Raw genomic sequence first — 24122 nt, 5'->3', positions numbered from 1 at the left:
ATCCTGTAATCCATGTCAGAGTTCGGTGGGTTATAGAAACACGAAAATACCCAGCATGCTTCCTCCGAAAGCGGCGTATGACTGCCTAAATGGCGGGGTAAAAACGGTCATACACGTAAAAGCCGTGGGAGTTTCAGCCCATGAACGAACAAACAAACAAAACAAACTGAAAAAGGCTGTGGGAAAAGGGCTCCAAATATGGACCTCTTTTTATATTTAGTCAAGTTTTGACTAAATATTTTAACATCGAGGGGGAATCGAAACGAGGGTCGTGGTGTATGTGCGTGTGTGCGTGTGTGCGTGTGTGTGTGTGTCTGTGTGTGTGTGTAGAGCGATTCAGACTAAACTACTGGACCGATCTTTATGAAATTTGACATGAGAGTTCCTGGGTATGAAATCCCCGAACAATTTTTTCATTTTTTTGATAAATGTCTTTGATGACGTCATATCCGGCTTTTCGTGAAAGTTGAGGCGGCACTGTCACGCCCTCATTTTTCAACCAAATTGGTTCAAATTTTGGTCAAGTAATCTTCGACGAAGCCCGGACTTCGGTATTGCATTTCAGCTTGGTGGCTTAAAAATTAATTAATGACTTTGGTCATTAAAAATCTGAAAATTGTAAAAAAAAATAAAAATTTATAAAACGATCCAAATTTACGTTTATCTTATTCTCCATCATTTGCTGATTCCAAAAACATATAAATATGTTATATTCGGATTAAAAAACAAGCTCTGAAAATTAAATATATAAAAATTATTATCAAAATTAAATTGTCCAAATCAATTTAAAAACACTTTCATCTTATTCCTGGTCGGTTCCTGATTCCAAAAACATATAGATATGATATGTTTGGATTAAAAACACGCTCAGAAAGTTAAAACAAAGAGAGGTACAGAAAAGCGTGCTATCCTTCTTAGCGCAACTACTACCCCGCTCTTCTTGTCAATTTCACTGCCTTTGCCATGAGCGGTGGACTGACGATGCTACGAGTATACGGTCTTGCTGAAAAATGGCATTGCGTTCAGTTTCATTCTGTGAGTTCGACAGCTACTTGACTAAATATTGTATTTTCGCCTTACGCGACTTGTTGTTTCATACTGATAATTAGCTTGTTTTCTCGCGAAGAAGCTTGTGCTTGCATTTGGTAGTTATTCCCCCTTCAATTAACCGTTATGCCTCACAAGAGAGAATAAGCTTTGATAGACATTCAGCAAAAAACAAATACAGAAACAGTCACAAATGGTCTATATTATGAACATAAGGGCTCTTGCACCGTTTATTTGTCCGAACAGGAGAAAGTTGGTATTAGGGACCCTTCTCCTATACGTTCACTGTCCCTTGACCTTGTGATTTTTCAGTTCATGGAAAATGTTTGTTTCTATGTGTTTTGGAAAGGTTTCTTTTTACTACAGAAAAAAATTAACAAATCCATCCTCGAATGAACCTTTTCTTTCAAAATGTACGTGATAAGATTATATGTCTGGAGACTAAATAAAACACACCTTTTTTGGTCGTTGCAGCATCCCTGATGGTGGTGGCGTGGGTGTTCGTAGCAGGCCTGACGACGGTGATGTCGCGTTACTACAAACACTGGCTGAGTGATAGAGCCGCCTGCGGTACAGGCATCTGGTTCCAGGTAAACCATCTTGATTCAATTTTTGGCACATGTATAAGGGTGGATTTTTAGCAGCTGTAGGGTCCTGCGAGTATATGAGTTGTTTTATCCACACTGCAGTAACTCTTCTTAGGACATACCTGTGTTGGTCTACATAGTCGATTGCATGGAAAATAAACTTTTTAGGGATAACTTTCACCAGCTGTACATACCTTAGGTTTTAGCCAGGCATCGAGGCAAGCTAATCAACGTGTGGCTAAGCGGCAACACGCTGCTGATCGGCAGTAGACCTGCCATTGTGAATAACAACTAACTCTAATTTGTATGTTATGCAGTATGCTCTTAATAAGATGACCCTTCCTTTCAAACATATACTTATTGGAGTAAACGACTCGTTGCAGAAATATGATCGCTGGCTCGCAGTGTTTGCTGACATGTTTTGACTAAGGTCACGTGGGATTGAATTGGGGTAACGTGCGTTTAGCAAAACACGTGCTTATCGACCACTTCATGCATTCGGCAGCGAATCGTGGCTACGATATGCATATTTTAAAAAGAAAACGGTATCATACCGAGCGCACACTGCATAACATACAAATTAGAGTTAGTTGTTCGTCGCGATGGCAAGTCTAAACTGGTCAGCAGCCATCCTGAACTCAGGCCAAAATGAGTTCGGCTCATTCTCTCCCTGACAGGATGCCTTGGCTTGGTTTTCCTTGTCTGGCGAGGAAATCGATTTTTTTTAACATATTTAGATCTTTTCGTAATGTGTTATGGGTGTAAGCAGATTCGCGATCGTCGATAATGATTTTTCATGTTGTTGTGTAATTTTTAAGTTACAAAGGAATTGATATGTAAGACAGTTTCAAGCGAGCTATTTTTCGCGGCTGTAATTACTGTGCAAACAACTCTAAGGCAAAAGTGTCACGTGATAATCAACCGTTTGGTTTCGGCGCTCGCTGGAGCTGACGATTTTTTGACAGTGATGCAACCATATTTATTACGGTCTCCTTCCGGCAGCAGTCCCAAAATTTCGACTTGTTTTGACCTTAGAACGATGTCTTTATTATAACTGTGAAGAACAGAACGGAGATCACTGTCGAAGTCGGCCAATCTGCAATCATTTTCGTCTCGCGAACACTGCTCGCAAACAACAAATGGGAGATAACTCTGTATTCTTGTTTTGATAGATTCGCGTAGGACTTTAGCGTCCGGTCAGAGGGACTAAAGCGATGTTGATCAGAATGGTCAGCAGCGTGTTGTCGCTTGGCAATGCATTAACTTACTTGCCGCGAAGTCTCGGGCGCTTAGGCTACTCTGCCGCACCGCTTAAAATTGCTAAACAGCGTTATTTCCAAACATGGTCTATTGGTTTTATCATTACCTTGTATTTTAAATTCAAACGATGCGATCACTAACTTACTGTCTCTGCTGTGTGTAACTGAGTATTTATCATTCCCAGGTCCACAGAGCGGCAGGAATCACGGTTGGGGCACTGACCATTTCCAGTGTGGTTCTTATCGTTGTCTACATTGGGGAATTTGCTGAGGTAAGTTTGCACAACCCTAGCAACGTTAACTCAGATGTGAAAGAAAACAGTCGAACCTGAGGTGCCGACCGCCTCTTGAACACGACAACCTGCCCATTGCAACCACCTCCAAGGAGCCCCAACACATTGTTTTCCAAATAATTCACCTTTCCCTGGCGACCACCTGTCTAAAACGGGAGGTTGTTATTGACAGGTTGATCTGCATTGATCAGGTTATCAAAAAGTCTTTTTATTATTGAAACGTGCTCAGTGCCAACTATTTGCATGAAACATGTAAATTCTTCCAGATTTTATCCCCAGGGGGGGGGGGGGGGGGTGTAAAATCTTTTTAGGGATAAGTGACATTTTGAGTTGCACGTGCTTTCAGAAGGAGCAGGAGCACGCTATCGTGGGCTTCACAGTGCTGAGCCTAGTGGTGCTACAGATGCTGGGAGGCATGTTGCGCCCTGACAAAGCCTCCAGCCTCCGGCCCTTCTTCAAATGGGGTCACATGTTCATGGGACAGAGTGCGCACATTCTGTCAGGTAAGATCATTATTCAACACAAATAGGTTTCGGTGAAACTAAGAGGTAAACAAAAACAACAACAAAAACAACAGCAACAACAAGGACCATAACAACAACAACAACAACAACAACAATTGTTGCCATAACCAATGTACTGTGTTATTTACTGTATGTGACGAGCCGAGAGAAGAACATTCTGTTTGAACCCAAAACAGACAATAAAGTTGTATTGTATCGTATAGTATTGTATCGTATTGTATTGCACTGTATTGCATTTCGCTGCGTTGCGTTGCGTTGCGTTGCGTTGTGTTGTGTTGTGTTGTACGATTGTATGGTGTTGTATACTTGCATTGCATTGTATTGTATTGTATTGTGTCGCGTCGTGTCATCTTGTGTTGGGTTGTGCTGGGATGTGTGGTATTGTACTGTATTACATAGATTGAACTCTGTTGTATTTTGTGCTGTGTATTGTATTGTATTGTATTGTTTTGTATTGTAATGTATTCAATAACTGTATTGTGTTGTGTCCAGCGGTTGCAATGTACCTGGCCTTCAACATCCGCTACATCCCCGCGGTGATGCAAGACTTCGGGGTGGCGGTGTTAACCGGGTGGGTACCCGTACAGATCGCCTGGACCATCGTGCTGGAACTCCGCAGGTGCTGCACCGTGGGCGAAGGCAACAAGGGTACTTTGCATCTTTTCTTTTTGTGGGTCTGTTATTTTTCGACTGATCGATCATTTTTAGAAAACGACACACACAACATTTACAGACGCCCAGTTCTGCAGTCTGCTCATGCTAAAACTACGACATGAAAAGGATCGGAAGAAGGAAGCACAGTCTGTTGATCATTATCTCTCTCTAGATATAGACCGGAACAAGTGATCATTTAGGCAAGCTCAATTTGGAGAAATGTCACTGTTATTGTCTTTGTAATGAAGTGCATGCTTGTGTCTGCATATTATTTTGTTGCATGCTACTTTGTTGTTTTTGTTGTTGTGAGTGTTTGGCAGCGATGATGGTGAAGTCGTTGTTGTTGTCCTTCACACGTTGCTGTCTCTGTTCATTTCCAGGTGACGCCAGAACGGACAAGGAGCCGTTACGACAGGCGCTGAAACACCCAGACAGTTTGCTGCTGTTCTTCTACTGCCTGACACTCCTCCTGCTAGCTGCTGCCACTCTCAGCGCTATACACGCCTTCTGAGCCACTGGGCTTTGTTTTTACGCACTGGACCATTTTACAGGAAAAAAAAGAACGGAAAAATGTGTGATGTCCCTGAATGACCATGCAGAAGGGGACAAAAATACAGATGGAAAAGTGTGTGTTGTCCCTGAATACCCTGGAGGAAAACAAAACAACAACGGAAAACTGTGAAACTATGATGTCCCTCAATGATCCAAAGCCTTTGTGGTGCTGTAGAAGGAGAAGAAGGAGAACAAGACTAACCCTCTCATTGTGTTGCTGAAAACAATTTCCCTTGGACGATACAGTTTTAATTTTCTCCAATGGACTATTTTGCACGAACATTCCCCTCCCCCCCCCCTTTCTTCCATAAAAGAAAGAAAAGAAAAAGAAGCGTGCAATGTCCCTGAATGACGTACAGGGACAATGGGAGAAAGACAGAACACGTTTACTCAGTCTTTGGACCATTTCTGTGGGTAATTAACAGGCTACGGGTCAGTGAGACCTTGGCCGCTGTCCCTGTCTTGTTTTGTCCCTCTTACCTACTTCCTTGAGCAAGGTAACAGGAGATAGGAAGAACTAGATAATGCACCTGACTAACACAATGATTTAACAGAGAGAGAGTGTGTGTGTGTGTGTGTGTGTGTGCCACGGTGTGTGCGTGTGTGTGTGTGTGTGTGCCACGGTGTGTGTGTGTGTGTGTGTGCCACGGTGTGTGTGTGTGTGTGTGTGTGTGTGTGTGTTGAGGGTGAGGGGAGGGGTGTATCGTTAGAGCTCGGGTAATTATTGTGTGGAACTACGAGACTTAATTACTGTGGTTTGAGACTGTGCTTGTCTTATTGTGTGACCATCTCAGTTATTTGTTTTGCAGCATTTTCTTTCGTGAGAGTCAGTGCTGTACACGTCTTCTGTTCCATTGTGTTTCCTTCATTGGGCCATTTTAACACTTGGAAGGGAAAACTGTGTCATGGCGTAAACAACCCAAAAGAGTATTTGTGGAAAAACCATGTTCTGCTTGTCTATTACTACAATATGCAACCGTTTTATTTTGGTGATATGTAAGTCCATGTTTTCTTCTGACGCGGTATGCGTTTTTAGCCTACAATTTTTTTTTGAAGGTGCTATCCTGATTCTTTTCTTCCTTGGATCATTCAAATAATAATAAAATAAAAAAGAAATAAAATAAAAAAATTATTAAGTATAGCCTATTCAGAAGTATATTGTGATGCCACTGAAGTATATTGTGATGCCAATTAATTATTCCTAGATTATGAATTCTGTGAGACCTGGAACACGTATGTTTAAAAGACCGGAAAGTTTCACACGATTTTGACAATTAATAATTGAAGGGGATGTACAACCCCGAAGTAAGTTCATGTTACGTTCAACTAGGTTTTCTTTCCTTAGCTATGTCTCTTTCTGACGCGTCAGGGGTTACAACCGCGAGCAAGATCCTTGCTTTACGATTGACAGGGTTCTCTCCCATGGACCAAGCGACAAGTTCGCAAGAGGCAAGAAGTGTTGACATGTAATCTCTGTCGCGTCGGTATTTTCCATTCGATCTCTAGGAGCTTTGTTGCAAGCTTTGCTTGCATCGGATGCAGAAATGGTAAAGTAGTGCCTTTGTCTAATATATATTACAAGTAGTTTTGTAGATCTATGAGAATGTATAGAGGCTAGGTTTTGTTGCAAACACACAAGTAAAGAAAAAGAAAAAGAAATAAAGAAAAAAAGAATAGAAACAAATTAAAGAAAGAAAAACAAATAAAGCAAAAGAAAAAGAAAGAAACAAGCTAAGCTCGCCTCAAAAACTTACTGTCGGAGGTCACGTTATCACGACAGGCATATGCTGATCATAACAGCGGCATAAAGGCTACCATGCCACAGCTATACTTGACAGGATAAGAAAGTTACGACGACGGTCACCTTTGATCTGATATCAAATGATCTTTAGTGCATAAGGATTAAGACTTTAGAGTGATGCCCAACAAAACAATATACAAACGTTGTTTATGCTTGTTCCGTGTACACTTAAGTGAGGTGTGTAGGTGTGTGAAGCTGACAACTCTCTGCAACCGATTCGTGATGTACGGATTCTGTTTGCAAATCATTTGTACTCCTATGTTTGTACCCGGCTATACCCAAAGCCCTCACATCGCCATCCTTCCCACCATCCCCAAGCGGACTCTGTGTGTGTGTGTGTGTGTGTGTGTGTGTTTGTGCGCGCGCGTGTTTACGGTGAGTGTGTGTCTTTTGAATGACTCAACGTACTGTAATGAAGAATGAATCGATTCACACAAGAAAAATGTTTGTATAGAACCTAATTCCGCTCTTGCAAGTAGATACTGCATTCTGTTGTACAGCATATCGAGTGCATTCTGTTCGAAACACAATACTTGGACATACTACATAAACCTTCTTTTTTTCTTCAAAACTCAATTTAAAATAGGTCACTAACGGAAAGATAAGAATGAACTTTGATTTTACCCTGACAGAAGTCCTCTCAGTTATATATTCTTTTGATATATCGGGCTTGTTTTCTACAGTTTTGTGTATACGTATACATGGTACAGGCATGTCTTTTTACAAACCGAGTTAGCATGTTTATAATAAAAGGGTTTATAACCTCGGACTGCAGTATAGTTCACCCCATCTCCATTTCCCTTTAATAAAAGTACTTAATTAATGATGATTGTTTTTTTGTGTGTGCCTGTTTGCATGGTACGTCTACAACACAATTAATGAGAGAGAGAGAGAAAGAGAGAGAGAGAGAGAGAGAGAGAGAGAGAGAGAGAGAGAGAGAGAGAGGTCTGAATGGTTTAATGAGTAGGCCTTGGGCCCTTTTCATGGAGATGAGCACATCTCAAGCACCAGCATACAAATGCACATAGTGAACAAAAACAAGAACATCCTACTAGTATCGCCCAAAGAGAGAGAGAGAGAGAGAGAGAGAGAGAGAGAGAGAGAAAGAGAGAGAGAGAGAGAGAGAGAGAGAGAGAGAGAGAGAGAGAGAGAGAGAGCATTGATAAGAAATATACACACCACGTTTTGACAGAATAATTTATTACGATTACTTTTTGTCGCAAGTGATCATAGAACATTGTGCACAACTGAGAGAGAAGGGTCTACGTATTTCAACGATTACACAATACAAACATTTATTATTTGCAGGTCTCTAGTCTGAGATTCAAAAAGTCTTAAGTCAAAAACTAATCCTATACCCCTTCCCCCTTATTAAAAAAAAAAAAAAAAAAAAAAGCAAGAAAAAAGCATAGAAATAAAGAATTGAAAAAGAGGAACGAGAGATAGAGAGAGAATTTCATTCTATTCGTAACTCTACACCCAAACAAAATCGAAGACAGACAGAAAGAAAGAACAACTATAAACGAAAGAGAAAGAAGGAAGGACAGAAAGACAGACAGAAAGGAAGAGAGAAGGAAAGTTTCACCCCTAAACATGTGGTAGTATATCCGCTTTAACAACAAAGTAGATAATGAATTCAATTCATCTGTTGACATATACAGACACAACATAAATGTCCAGCCTTTTGACATCGTATTTTTGATTGGAATGAATGGACACGCCGTGACGAATATCTCTGTATCACAATTTTTGGTTTACGCACACACAACAGTGTTCTTTACAATAGTAATAACTTTCACAAGACAATTGATAGGTCAGTGCAAAACACAGACGGAATAACAATCTTCACTTTAAATACACATATGCTTGACAAAAAAAATAAAATGCAGCAAGTTTCAAATATCATGTTTATATTGAGATTGTAACAGTGAATAAAGCCGCACGTTGGACACAACCCGTTTAATTAGATCTTGTTTCAAAAGAAAAGAAGAATTGAAAAAGAAAGTCTCTTATGTTTTAATTATATACACCACCAGCTCATACAAGAGCGTGTTCACTGACTTTGATACATTTCCTTTGACATGGAACTCATTCCAACACGAACTGTACACAATCCACATAACCATAATGAATAACAAGACAACAACAAAATACAAGATATTAGACTCACAGTTTAAAAAACAACAACAAACAAAAGCAGTTAAAAACTATCGAATGTCGCTGATATAATACACTCATAAAACATTAAGATTGGGGAGCTTTTTATTTGTGTTGTGCGGTAAGAGAGAGCTGGAGGTGTGTTTTCGTGGGCTAATTAAGGGAGTTCACATGTACGCTTCCTCTAATTAGTTGATTACTGTGATCGACACGTTTAAAAATAAAAAGTCTTGTGCTCGATTTGATTACACAGACGTCACTATCTTACCACCATATCTCTCCCCCCCCCACCCCCAACCCACACCCCTTCCATTTTTGTTAGTCCTTTCTTCAAAGAAGATTCTCGAATTGAGGTGTATCAATTGTTTAATTTCCGTTTACTTTGCAATAATTGACCGATTTGAATGAATTCCTGTTTTTCAAGTGTGCAATAAATTGAACTACGGACATGAACAAATCAATAGCAACAGTCTACACAATCATTTAGCTGATAAAAGAAGGGCAAAACTACTATCACACACACACACACGTTTTGATGTTCGTCGTGTACACTACATTGGGGTGTGCACGTTAAAGATCCCACGATTGACAAAAGGGTCTTTCCTGGCAAAATTGTATAGGCATAGATAAAAATGTCCACCAAAATACCCGTGTGACTTGGAATAACAGGCCGTGAAAAGTAGGATATGCGCCGAAATGGCTGCGATCTGCTGGCCGATGTAAATGCGTGATGTATTGTGTAAAAAAAATTCCATCTCACACGGCATAAATAAATCCCTGCGCCTTGAATATGTGCGCGATATAAATTGCATAAAATAAAAAAATTAAAATAAATCCCTGCGCTTAGAACTGTACCCACGGAATACGCGCGATATAAGCCTCATATTGATTGATTGATTGACTGTCTGCCTCTCTCTGTCTCTGTGTGTGTGTGTGTGTGTGTGTGTGTGTGTGTGTGTTTCTCTCTCTCTCTCTCTCTCTCTCTCTCTCTCTCTCTCTCTCTCTCTCTCTCTCTCTCTCTCTCTTTGCTGTATCTACTCCATTACCCTCGAAAAATAAAGTTGGTTCGTTCGTTCGTTCGTTCTCTCTCTCTTGCACGTGTCGTCGCAGTATGGGGACTCAATCTCGTACATTTAATCAAGCAAGTTTCACTACATCATTATTTTGATTGTCAAAAAACATGTCACAGTACGTCTCAAACGATAACATAATTGTTCAGAGTATCACATGGACATTTACACCAACTGTTAGCAAAGTATCACAGCTATACCATATAACACTATGACGTCACGATTGCACGGATGGTATCATCATTGAAAGGTGCCAAAACACAACACACATAACATATTCTATAAAGCAAGAACAATATATCAACAACAGTAATGAATTGAAATGATATAGTGTAATATCTTCTGCAGTAAAACCTCTTTGAAAGATCTTGCTTACTCAGTTTATCTTATCATAAAGTCTGTGCATTTATTACAAAAACTCAACCATGAGGTAATGAACACAAGGCTTACAAATCCCTAAACACATTTTCCACACCAGTCTAAGTCTTAATTCTCAGGATCGAAACCTAGTGTGGTGGTATTGAGTTGAAGACATAAGTTTTCCCCTCAACCTGAATGCCTTTGAACACCTTGTCTGTATCCTAGAAGAAGCTAGCAACCCGGTTCCCAAACGTACATTCAGAATAAAAATGAACACCCTTGCTTTGGTGAGTTGGAATTTTTTGATGAACTGATTTCTAAAAAAAAATCCACCACACAAAAAACACCAGCGACTATCACAAAATGAATTCCTACAGACATCATCTGGCTGTTGATTTGGAGTATGTGACTAAGTGGAGGGACGGTTTTATCTCATGTAAAAGCCTGACCAGATCTGAGATGACGAACCGAACTGTTCACGCGGGAAGAGATGCGCCTTTAATGTTCAAGCAATGAGCTACAACGAATGAAGAAGAAGAAGACAAAAACGAAAAAAAAAACAGAAACATCTTTGGTATCACAGTCGTTGTTTACATCTTGACAGAAGTCTGCTGCACGTCGTGCCATGCACTGATTGTCTCTTGTAGTGTGTAAATAACACACTATGACTGCTAGTGTCATAGGGCTTCAGAACATATGTCAAGGTATTCAGAGTTTGGGTCAGTTCCCGTCTCGAAGTGATTGCCTCGGTCCACTACGAGTATGATAGGTACTGTCATACGGCTGACGAAATTCAGTGATGTTCACACAAGGTATGCAGTTTCTTGGTCAGTTTTTGTATGAAGAACTCAAAGTGATTGCCCCGGTACATTCGCGTCAGTTTTCTTGTCCTATTATAGAGGCCAGATAACTGAGCAGTTTGTCGCAATCATCACTGCCGGTTGCTTTAAAGGAACACGTTTAATCTTGGACACCTTCCACACATCAACCTGGCTGTGTACAGTGGGAAAACGTGTCTTGAATTAATTCAGTCTTAACTGACACCTCTTTAAATCTTTACTGAACAATAAAAATCAGCAACATATCCCCAGGTTGCACAAGAAGCAGCCAGGCTGTTGATTTGTTGTGTGTTTCCAAGTGAAAAGAATACTCTTAACCCATGTGAAAACTCGACATATCTGTGGTGGTAAATATGATGGAAAGAAGCGATAAGAACATTTTTGTTTGTGTGAGAAGCCAATGCATCTCTTCTTGAAGTCGATATCTCCTCTCCTCGAAGTTAAAGACAAAGCCACTTTTCTTTCAAATCAATACTGTGTCTTTCACGAAATCCATTTGCGACCTTTATCCCCGAGATCAACACTCTCGCTCGGTCTTGATTCTCGAGATCAACACTCTCGGTCTTGATTCTTGAGATCAACACTCTCGGTCTTGATTCTCGAGATGTTTGTTCCTCCGAGGTCCATGTTTCCTTCCATTGCGTCATTATGGACAAGATGCTCCGTTCTAGGATTGAGAACTAGCGTTCCTTATTATCACTAATTCCGTTTCTTTCATGACGTGTGTCTTTGTGTAAAATTCACAGTCTCACTCTTTCATGTGTAGGGCCTACCACTTCCCATTCTTGAAGTAATTTAAATTACTGTTTTTTTACATTACTTTTTATTCTTTTTTTTTTTTTTATAGCAGTCATACATTGCTGCTCATTCAAAGAGGTTAACCATACCAGTGGGTTTTTTCTCCACTAGAGCTGTGATCAAAGAGTGATCGAGCTTTCGGCATTAAACTGGCGAGAAAATCCGTTAAAAAAATCAATTCTTAATTCTCATGGCGTCAGTGTGTCCAGCGACGGATTTAACCATCTTTATGCACAAATTCCAGCTTTGATTGTCACGTATTTCAAATATCATGGCTTCTTCTTCTTACCGAGTCTGCGTTCGATATTCATGGCCGTCATATCCTCAGGTCGGTGGCTGCCATGAAGTCCGCAGTCTTCTGCAATTCGACAGCGGGTCTCCAGAGCTTGGTGCCCAGGTTGGTGCCTTCTGGCCAGTAGTGCTGGCGTGCTGTCTCCAAAGTATCGATGCCGATGAAAGTCCGCATTTGTTTTCGCACCTTTACCCCGATTGAGTACATAACTACCTAAACTGTTAAAGAAGATCAAGGGCCAGAGGTCAGATATTTATCTACACTACCGTCAACAGCAATAGAGCTGACACTGCCGTGTTTGTTTCAGGTTCGATCCTAAACGACCAAGACACACTACGATCGTTTCTTCTGAGTTGCCGGGATCCGTAAATTCCTGTTCCATCACACGTCCACAGCGTGCATACAAGTAACCCATTTCACAAGCATGTACAATCCCATGTCCCGCATTTCTGTGTTCAGTGGATCTCCAAAGCCGGGCTGTAATTTTGTCAACGGTACCTTGAAATGCAAAGCAAAATAACAGAGAATATTAATGCGATTGCTGGGGCTCCTTCAACGAAATGTAGCTGAATTTCCTAGAGGGGGGTTCAACAGTGTGTGAGACTGTAATATCATTACAGTTAACATGAATGCCGAGCTGCCCATTCGCGTATCAGATCAACTGACGAAGCTGAAGGAATCAAAACTTGAATGCATATTTGAATATTTGAAATAGTGTGCACAATTTTAAATCGTGTACCACCAGAATCACTAGTTTAAAGTCAGCATTGATGTGCACAGCGTTGAAGGTGTCGTTTTGTGTTGATCTTTGTTAGAAGCAGTAAGGCCAGTCAATTTAACACAAAGAAACCATTCTACCTGCACGACACGCTCTGCAGTCAAAACAACGCATCTATGACAGGCTTGCCGAAAACAATCGTTTTGCCTCGATAGCTTGTCGCGGCATGCGAAGTCACCTGCCGCAAGTGAAATCCGGCCGAAAAGGAGTAATTTCGCAAAATCCGCTGTTGCAGTTTGTCGCAAAAATTCGTCTGCCGTGTCGCAAAAAATGTCCAGCCTTTGGGATACGTTTATGTCATAATCTTCATGAAATTCATGCATCTGCTGCGCGGTATTCGTCATTGATCAAACTGTGGTTCCCGCCACTGTCATCCTGACTGTCTCCGCCCCCTTCCTTGCCACCTGTTGAACCGTTGCTCATGATTGGCTGAATCTCCAGCCCTTTCATGTGAACGCCTTTCCCATTGGTCAAAGGCTGGCGCTCTGCCAAGGCCTCAGTGAGAGAGTTGAGCGGCGTCTCGTCGACCAATGGAATGCTGCAGGGCCGACCGTCGGGCTTTGCGCGGATGTCCGTCACGTGCTGGAAGGAGCCAATGGACTCGCGCGCACGTGACATGTAGGTAGTGAACGTGCTGCAATTGGCTGCGTTGCGCCCCCGGCAGTTCTCGCGAAAACTGCGCTGATGGTTCAAGCGAAACCGCACCCATGTCTTACGAATCTCACTCTGAACCTGAAAAAGGGAAGACAAATGTACATTTAAATATCATTCTAATCAAGAAAAACCACACATTACAGCCCAATTTCCGCCTCACAGGAGGTTTCAGAATAGTTCAAGCTTTTCACAAAAACGTCACATATAGGCTACCTCATGCACCACACTATTTAGATCAAAATGATCAAATTGCTACGTCCGCTTTCGGACAGCAAAGCGGGTATTATGCAAATATGTGTATGCCGACACTATTTAATTCAACTCCCCAAACACCAGCAGTAAGTGAATGTCACACGTGTCTCTCTCAGTTTCTTGACCTACATTCCGACTACTACTTTCTTATTTTCAAAACTTCCCTCTAGCTCCACAACGAGGCTTCGGATTGATCCCTGTCCAGACGACGCGAAATAAATTCTGTGAAAACTCTGTGAGAATCCGTCCGTATATCAAGGTTGCACTTCAGTCTCCCGTTTTTCTGTTTCTCTGACAACCATTCTCGCCAGAGACAATACAGTGTTCTAGATGCTCGAACGTGTAGCAAAGACCTGTACGTGTAGATATTGCGTCACCCGTGACTCACTTATTTTCTCCCAAGTTCCAAATCATACGTTGTTTTGCTCCCACCAAGACTGCAGATCTTGGCAAACGCGTAAAGGAAAAACTAGATTTGATGACGTTACCCGTACACGTTCCCGTACACGTGCTGAAAAGTGCCACATCTAGATCTTGCTAATGAAGGCATCAGCAACGCTTTCGAAGCTAAGTTTATTATTTGTACCTTAAGGGTTTTTTTCATTTTTTTTCATTGTGGGGCTTTTAATCAATAACATGCATCCGTCTACAATGTATCATCATTCATCCATCAACATTTATAATAAATATGTAAATGGCAAGTATACAAGACATAGTATATATACAACATTAGGACATAACAGACAGACGGACATATAACATACCGTTCGCCTACAAGTAAGGCCGGAGCTTAACATAACATGCAGATTACAATACTTGAAATTATGGACGTATTACCTGCTTAATAATAGTACAGTCAGTTAATAATACGGTCAAACAAAAACCCCCAAAAAACAAACAAACAAACAAACAAAAATCAAAAACAAAAACACATATAATTATAATATACACAAATCATCACATCTCTGCACAACCTAGCGTACTACCTAACCAACTCTTCATATGGGGACCATAATTCTACAAATTTGGTAATGTTACCAGAATTGAAACTGGAATATTTTTCTATTTCAAATCTGTATTTCAAATTTCTTTAAAATATTTCTAACAGTGGCCTTGTCTCTTGTAACTTACTGTTATAAATATAAAACTTTGCAAACAAAATGATAAAATCCAAAACCACATCTACCTTAACATTGTTCATACACCCAAACAAAATAAATTCTTCTGCAAAAAGAACATTTGCGCCGTAAATACCACTTCTGTTTAACAAATCTTCCAAATCCGTCCAAAATTTCCGAGTAAGCGGGCAGTACAAAAATATATGGGAAATTGTTTCATTTTCAATTTTACAAAAGGCGCAAAGGAGACTGTCAAGAATCTTTTGAACAAATAACCGGCTAGCAACACCAAGAATGCGGTGAAGCAATCTGGTCTGGAATCATCTTAACTGTGTGTCCTTAGTTGTTTTAAAACACTTATTAAAAATCTGTTTCCAGTTCAGGTTGTAAAAATACATATTCCATCTTTTCATGCCTGCAGGGTTATCATCAAATTTTGATTTCAAAAAGACTTCTTTAATTGCCTGTTTGCCTCAACAAATAATCTGCCAGGGTTTATAATCCCTAATCTGAAAACCATTCAACGAATCAATTTGTCCTTTTCTCTGATATTTTCGTAAGGACTTAATCACTCCCTCATAGAATAAAAAATTAGTTTGAACAAAAGGAAAATTTAACCTAAATTCTTCAAAGGTAAAGAAATTTCCATTTAAATGTAGCAACTGATGGACAAACACTACATCATTTTCAATCCATGCCTTATTTACTGTTGTACCGTGGTCTCGTATAATGTTCAAATTGTAACGTATACATTCGGAAACAAATAACAAAATCATTCACATTAATTACCTCGCTTAAGGAACAGCATTTCTTATAATGTTTCAAAACATCCTTCCAAAAACTGTTACAACATCGTTTCATTAACACATTTACATACCCGGCACCCACTTTAAATAATTATGTCTTTAATTCCAGGTATCATATCAAAAATAAGCTTTTTTACCTTAAGGGTTAGTCTGTTCGCTGCGCAGCTAAATTTCCCCTGTGTTCCCTGCCAACGCGCGATTTAGAGCCATTTTGAAAAAAATATTAAAAATCAACAACACAAGATAACCTTACATACCTTATGTTTTTGCAAAGTTTGAAACTTACTCTTTTAGAAAATATATGAAACATTTGAAAGTACATACCTTTTGTTGTCTTCATATCCACGCAAAATATCCAATTTGAAGCAAAACAAAAAAACTTTCTACGTCATGGGTTCATCATACACAATGTCATGATCGACACTTGCATTGCCCGAATCATCACCCAAATGATCGTCCATTGGCACAAAATCGTCACCAGAATCTAAAATATCATCTCCACTATCATCATCACTGAGGTCAAGATCAGAACCGTACTGAATAACACGTTCTAGCACTCTTTTCAAATTACTACGTCTCAGCAGAACGATCCGCCATCTTGGAAAAGTCAAAACACGTGGGTCGCACACCGTCAACAAAATTTTTATTAATCCCAACAATTTAAGGGAAGGAACTGTTTACAGTGAATGGTACCACTGTAGACAGATAGAAGTTCATTGCAGGGGTTGTTTCCCTTGGTCAGCAGGACCGTTTACACCGTTAAAAATTCGTGATATCCGTCGGAACTCAAGTGCCGGCACGCAGCCAACGCTAAACACAGGTGTCGGAATTCCAGTTCCGACGCGCAGCGAATGAGTTAAAGATCATTCGGTCGACGTACTTGTGATTTTTTTAAATTTTTAACTAAACGTTCCAATAAGTTACCATTCCACGTTTTTACACCCCCGGTATAGGGGTGTGTATAGGATTCGGTCGATGTGTTTGTTTGTTTGTTTGTTTGTGTTCGCATATAGATCTCAAGAATGAACGGACAGATCGTCACCAAACTTGGTGAACAGGTTCTATACATTCCTGAGACGGTCCTTACAAACATTGGGACCAGTCAAACACACGGTTAGGGAGTTATTGGTGGATTAAGATTCTACAAGGACTTATAGAGGGACATATTAATGGTCAAAGGGAAATAACCTTCTCAGTTGGTGGCAGTGAGAATGGTTATTTCCCTTTGACCAACGGGGGTGTTTTTCCTACCTCGGAGGAATTTCTTGTTATTAGTCTGTCTATCTGTCTGGTTTGTCCCTCCGCCTCTCTATCAGATCCTACGTCTGTTTCTTAGTCACCCTCCTTCATTCACCGTATGTCTACCAAGCAACCAGCAGTTTGTCTCTCAGAGAATTCAACTATAAGATTTATTACATACATGTATAACGTGCTATACTTACCTCTCCATTCAAGAAGCAGAATAGTAAGGCCACAAAGAAACCCTGAAAAGAAAAAGTCAGTTAAAGTTCAGTGTTAATAACAAAACCGCAACAGGCATCGGAACAATTTGTGTGTGCGCAAGTGCGCGCGCTCTCGTGAGGTTTCAAGGGGTTGCGAAACGGGATAATTAATCATTAGGTGCAGATAGAACTGTTCATTAAAACAAATCATACCGCTCCAGATCTCGTACGACTTCTGAAAACGTACAACTGTTTTCTGCAATTCATTTCCGGCCGCTCTCGGGAATATATTGGCTTCGTTCTTGACAGTGAAAATGATTTTTGTTTTGTTCAAAGAGGTCACACAAGTGAATATCCCTACTCGCCTGTATAGAATTGAAAACATTTGTGTAACTACATTGAATGAAGTAGAGTATTTGACTGTTTTTAGTTGAAGACATGTTTCTAACTAAATTGAATGAAATAGATGAGAACTTGCTTGTATAGAATTAAAAAATTTCAAAATAGAAATTGACGAAGACATTTGTATAAATAAATTAATTGAAACAGAGTATTCTCCTGTAAAGAGTTGATGAGTTGAAGACATTTTCTAACCAAATTGAATGAAATAGAATACTTGTATCGAATTAAAGGACGTTTTGAGGTTGAATTTGACGAAGAGTAAATACATTGAATAAAATAGAGCATTCCTTTATACAGAACTGCAGAGTAGACGACAATTGTGTAACTATGACTAACTCCGTCAATTGAATGAAATAAAGTACTTGCCGGTATAAAGTAGACATTTTTCAAACTAAATAGAATGAAATAGAGTATTCAACTGTACATATTTGAAGACATTTGTCAAACTAAATCGAATGAACTAGAGTACTTGCCTGTATAGAATTAAAGAACATTTCAAAGTAGAGTTTGACGAGCTCTGTCCTCTCATCCACGTTGCTGGGAATGAAGAGGAACACGATGTAGTGAACGCCAAACAGCGGGATCAGAACCAGCGTAGACTTGGCCAGCTTTCTGCACACACACACATTACGGCATCGTCAGAAAGACATAAGGAAGGAAGGAAGGAAGGAAGGAATGAAGGAGGGAAAGAAGAGTGAGAGAGAGAGAGAGAGAGAGAGAGAGAGAGAGAGAGAGAGAGAGAGAGAGAGAGAGAGAGAGAGAGAGAGAGAATGACAATGACAATGACAATGACAATTCTTTATTTAATGAGGGTAGTAGATTAAGCAGTGGTCTGCTTTTTTACATCCAGCCCTCGCCCTAAAGAGGGACTAACTACGAAAATGAAATAAAAATACAAGATAAAAAATAGAAAATGGAAAAACCAAAATTCTACATTTTAACAGATAACTAAAGTGAAAACACATTATACATATGTACACAAAATGCATTGCATTGAGGTAAATTGCGAGTTAATTGATGTGAATTAAGAGGTATAGTGCAGCTGGCACTTTCTCAACATCATGCTCTAGAGAGAGAGAGAGAGAGAGAGAGAGAGAGAGAGAGAGAGAGAGAGAGAGAGAGAGAGAGAGAGAGAGAGAGAGAGAGAGAGAGAGAGAGAGAGAGAGAGAGAGAGAGAGAGAGAGAGAATTGAATTGCATTGAATTGAACTTTATTTAACAAGGATTAAGATTTAAGGCTACGCCTTTTCTTACTATCTGTCCTTGGGACGCATAGACACACAATTATATAATGAAAAAATTAAAAGTTAAAAAGTTAACCAACAAAAGGAGGTCGGAAAACTTCAGCACGTGATAATAAAGATGACGATGATGATGATGATGATGACGATGATGATGATGATGATAATGATGATGATGAAGATAAGGCATGAAGAGCATACATATGTGGTTATTCATAAAATCAAATGCATACTATGCAGGTAATTATAAATACAAGCTGGTAGCAGTCGAACATGTAGCAATAGTACAACAAAATTATGTTCAGAACATACAATGCACAGCATATCTTTGACGTAATACTAAGTGTGGTAAATCAAAAGGCGTTAAACTACTCAGACATTAAGTGGTTTTTAACACATTTTTAAAAACTTTTTAATGACTTTAAGTGCTTAACGGATGATGGAAGCGAATTCCAAACTGAAGTACCCGAAAAAGCAAGACTGGTCTTATACAGGTCAATTCGTGGAATCGGTGGGATCAAGTTGACCGACCCATATCTGTGGGTAGCTTTATTAAATAAAGATGTAATGTAAATCGGCACTTTACCGTAATACAATTTATGCATGAAAATGGCTTTGTTTAACTTGAGATGCTTTTTCAGTGGAAGAAAGTTAAGCATTTTTAATTTCATATCTGTTGAAGCATTATCCTTTACGATGAGTTTGGCCGAGCGACGATAGAGAGAGTCTAACTTTTTCAAGTGGACATCACTGCTGCCAGAGCGTCGAAACATAATTAATGTGAGGCATTACATGAGCATGGTGGAACATTTCCAGAGTCCTTCTGTCCGTAAATTGCTTTAACTTGGATAGGAGGAAAACGTTCTTGGCTACTTTCTTGCAAATATGCTGTAATTGTGCCTGCCACTTGAATTCACAATCAATAATTACCCCTAAAACGCGATGCTGTTGAACTTGTTCAATTGATTGCGTACCAATAGTAAGATTTAGTTTGAGTGGAGAAATCTAGTGTTTTTGTCTGGTTGCAATTACCATACTTTTAGTTTTTATTGGATGGACAGGCATAGCATTAGCGCTACACCAGTTATTTACATCGTTTAAAGCTGTTTGAAGGGAGGACTCTATTACTGGAACAGACTTTCCACTTGCATGAAGAGAAGAATCGTCAGCAAAAAAATCACTTCTTACATTACTATCAGAAATATGCAGTGGCAGATCATTGATATACAGACAGAACAAGATCGGCCCAAGCACTGAACCTTGAGGCACCCCGCATTTCACAGTCTCCTCATTAGATATTTTACAGTTTAGGGCAGTATATTGAGATCTGTCATGTAAATAGGAAGCAAAGAAGTTACACACTGAACTGTTTCTGACATACAACTGTAATTTCTTCAATAGAATTGAATGATCAACAAGATCAAACGCTTTTTTAAAGTCGAGAAACACAGCACCACTGATTTCAGATCGGTTTGTTGCAGACAACCAGGTGTCGCATAGCGTGGTAAGGGCGCTGTGACAAGAGTGATTTGTGTGAGAGAGAGAGAGAGAGAGAGAGAGAGAGAGAGAGAGAGAGAGAGAGAGAGAGAGAGAGAGAGAGAGAGAGAGAGAGAGAGAGAGAGAGAGAGAGAGAGAGAGAGAGAGAGAGAGAGAGAGAGAGAGAGAGCGGAACCCCACTACACAAAAAAAAGCCCGACAAGAACAAACAAACAAAACACTCCTCCAGTATATCAAGGTATACATAGTACTCGTCGGCTGCGGTACAAAAAAAAGTACGACACTTAAACAAAATTAATAACGAGTAACTTACAACAAACAATCTCTTATAAAAAGAGATGTAAAACGTAGACATCAACAGAGTACTTGTAAACTTGCAGAAGAAAAAAACAATTACAACAGGCCAGACTAACACAATGAAAGCCGTTTAAAATGACTTTGGAACAATAGTTTACGTTTCGTGCGGGCAGTTAATCCCGCCGAGTTTGTGTAAAACATTTTTTATAACAAGTGAACTGGTTGCAACAGAAAGTGACAGCAGAATTTAAAAATAAATCTGACATTACTCGAAAACCAAGCTCGCTGCACCACACCAAAAAACACACAAAACAATAGTATCACACTGAACCAGACCATTATTAATCACGGTTTAAAAAAATATCAAAGGAAAGGGAAAACGAATCTAATATCATTAAAAAAACTATTTATTCAAAACTCTATTTGTGCATGAATTATCTTGAATACAGTGAGCCTATTATCTCATTGAGTTCAGTCAACCTGACTTCAAATGGAAACGTTGAAGTCGTTAGTCGATGCTGTCTGAGTATGTGTGTGTGTGTGTGTGTGTGTGTGTGTGTGTGTGTGTGTGTGTGTGTGTGTGTGCGTGCGTGCGTGTGTTTGCGGGTGCGTGCGTGCGGTACGTTTGCCTGTCTACGTCTGTCTGTCGGTCGATCCGTCCGTCCGTCCATCCGTGTGTGTCAGTACGTCCATGTCTGTGTTTCTAAATGCGTGAAAGCATCAGAGTATGCGTGGCAACCCCTATAGTTATCTGCATGCATGCGCGAGCGTATTTCCACTGAAGCGAGTTAACGCGCGCGCATGTGCAGTTTAACTCTACACACAAAGTGATAAATGAAGCACCTTCTTATGTTCTTTTTTACATTTAGTCAAGTTTTGACTAAATGTTTTAACATAGAGGGGGAATCGAGACGCGGGTCGTGGTGTATGTGTGTGTGTCTGTCTGTCTGTGCGTGTGTGTGTAGAGCGATTCAGACCAAACTACTGGACCGATCTTTATGAAATTTGACATGAGAGTTCCTGGGAATGATATCCCGGAATGTTTTTTTCTTTTTTTCAATAAATACTTTTGATGACGTCATATCCGGCTTTTTGTAAAAGTTGAGGCGGCACTGTCACACCCTCATTTTTCAATCAAATTGATTGAAATTTTTGTAAAGCAATCTTCGACGAAGGCCGGACTTCGGTATTGCATTTCAGCTTGGTGGCTTAACAATTAATTAATGACTTTGGTCATTAAAAATGTGACAAAATGTAATAATTGTTTTTAATATAAAACGATCCAAATTTACGTTCATCGTATTCTACATCATTTCCTGATTCTAAAAACATATAAATATGTTATATTTGGATTAAAAACAAGCTCTGAAAATTAAAAATATAAAAGTTATGATCAAAATTAAATTTCTGCAATCGATTTAAAAACAATTTCATCTTATTCCTTGTCGGTTCCTGATTCCAAAAACATATAGATATGATATGTTTGGATTCAAAACACGCTCAGAAAGTTAAAACGAAGAGAGGTACAGAAAAGCGTGCTATGCAGCACAGCGAAACCACTACCGCGCTGAACAGGCTCGTCAGTTTCACTCTGTTTTGCACAAGCGGCGGACTACGGTCATTGTGAAAAAATGCAGTGCGTTCAGTTTCATTCTGTGAGTTCCACAGCTTGACTAAATGTAGTAATTTCGCCTTAAGCGACTTGTTTAAATGTTACTACGGCGAACACTCAATCACTTTTTCCCAAAATGCAATCAAGCCATCATGTTCTTACAAGACTCAAGCGCAAGCAAGCAAAGGAAGGTTTGGTCACAGCAAGAAAAAAAGTGACATCCCGTGTCGTGTAAGCAACTTCATCACCGCAGATCTATTCAGGCTTTCACATTGTATAAGAAAATACTTCCACTTGAACAGATACCAAAATGTAATGGCCTGGCTGCTTTCTGTGAAGAGATGACTGTTTTTGCTGTATCAACTCTGGAGATTGACACTGGTGTCAGGTAAGAAATTAGTTCCAAGAATAAATTCACAGAAAGCAGCCAGGCCATCACATGTTGGTATGTGTTCAAATGGAAGGATGCTCTTATCCTTGTACACGCCTGAACACAGCCTTGACGGCTGACAGAGTGGGTTGCACGAACAAGAATGTATACCTTTAATAACGGTATTACAAAGGAAACAAGCACAAATAAGGTTAAACTCTAAAGCGACAGCGTCTTTAAATGCGATGCTCTAATTCAGGCGAAAGCAAAGCATCACACGCAAAAAGTAACAGAAGACAAAACAAAATGGAGGTCAACGTTGTTGTTTGCGAAAAAAAATGGATCTGAAAAGAAGAGGAGGGGGAGTATAATGAGGAAGCAGGTGGTGAAGAAAAAGTAACAGAAAAAGAAAAAGAAAAAGAAAAAGAAAATAGGCGAAAAAATAGCCACCTAATTACCACAGAATCAAAAATCAAAAATAACACCATCATTTAAAAAACTGATCGTGGAATCTGTTTCATTCACCGTTGGTGATTAGCAAGCTATCTTAAAACAAGAAAAAATAAAGGCCTTTGGGAAAGTTCCTCATACTACAACAGAGACCATTAACAGGTTTTTTTTAACATTAAACCACTTATTTTACCTACGCAAACACACAAACGCACCATGAGAAAGAGAGAGAGAGAGAGAGAGAGAGAGAGAGAGAGAGAGAGAGAGAGAGAGAGAGAGAGAGAGAGGGGGGGGGAGGGGGAGGGGGAGGAAGAAGGAGAGGGGGTATTGTATCCAAAATAAAAAGGACTGGAGATGAAACCAAGGCGTACCAAGAGAAAAAATCTACTTTTTGAAGAACTACGCATCTATGAAACACAGCACTTAATTCGCAATGGCTGCCGTCGAATTTATCTAAGTTGTTGTGATCAAATCGTACGTTCGAAGGTTAATACTGAAACAAATAAAATAAAAAGAATCAAAAGACACAAAACCCGCATTATATCTATGCTAACACATATTTTACCGACTTATAAGTAAACATCAATGAATAAACAAGCAAAATAGAAACACAAAACAGATAAACAATGAATATTGGAAAAGCTAACTAAAAACATAGTTCTGGCGGGTTAATTATTGTTACAAAAAATTGACAACAAGCGAAAAATGAGCGCGTTAAAATAGAAACGGTGAAATGATACTTATCATGTGAAAATGGACGAATCAGAATAATACCTGGGGAAGAAAACAAGAAAGTCAGAGTTGAAATGTAACAGAAACAGTGTGCCAATTGTAAACGGGACAAAGAAAGAAGGTGAAAAGACAGAGACCACATAAAGCTTGAATAATCCTCATGATAGACGATGTTTGGAATTAACTCTGTCAGGGTTGGCCGAGAGAAGAGTTACGCCGCTTGAAACTTATAGGGTCAC

The 24122-nt window shown here is 39.7% G+C and overlaps 2 protein-coding genes across 3 annotated transcripts in view; one reads left to right on the top strand and one right to left on the bottom strand.

Annotated features, from left to right (window-relative positions):
- The window catches only part of LOC138981777 (ferric-chelate reductase 1-like), a 37414-nt gene extending 32199 nt beyond the window's left edge, over positions 1-5215 (top strand). For both annotated transcript variants that reach the window (XM_070354853.1, XM_070354854.1), the window contains 5 exons: positions 1522-1637; positions 3079-3165; positions 3533-3689; positions 4203-4358; positions 4745-5215. In XM_070354853.1, the coding sequence (XP_070210954.1) occupies positions 1522-1637; positions 3079-3165; positions 3533-3689; positions 4203-4358; positions 4745-4875 (647 nt within the window). In that variant the 3' untranslated portion in view covers positions 4876-5215. The remainder of the gene's footprint in view (positions 1-1521; positions 1638-3078; positions 3166-3532; positions 3690-4202; positions 4359-4744) is intronic.
- A 4747-nt stretch (positions 5216-9962) lies between these two features.
- LOC138981263 (secretin receptor-like) overlaps positions 9963-24122 on the bottom strand; it is a 56693-nt gene continuing 42533 nt past the window's right edge. Inside the window, exons 12-14 of the mRNA XM_070354105.1 lie at positions 18159-18297; positions 17284-17325; positions 9963-13743 (exon numbers count right to left, since the gene is read on the bottom strand). Of these exons, the coding sequence (XP_070210206.1) occupies positions 13327-13743; positions 17284-17325; positions 18159-18297 (598 nt within the window). The 3' untranslated portion in view covers positions 9963-13326. The remainder of the gene's footprint in view (positions 13744-17283; positions 17326-18158; positions 18298-24122) is intronic.

Source organism: Littorina saxatilis, linkage group LG12, assembly GCF_037325665.1.
Source record: "Littorina saxatilis isolate snail1 linkage group LG12, US_GU_Lsax_2.0, whole genome shotgun sequence".
NCBI lineage: Eukaryota > Metazoa > Mollusca > Gastropoda > Littorinimorpha > Littorinidae > Littorina > Littorina saxatilis.
Note: the sequence above shows the minus strand (reverse complement) of the source record. Positions and strands in the feature narration are given on the sequence as shown.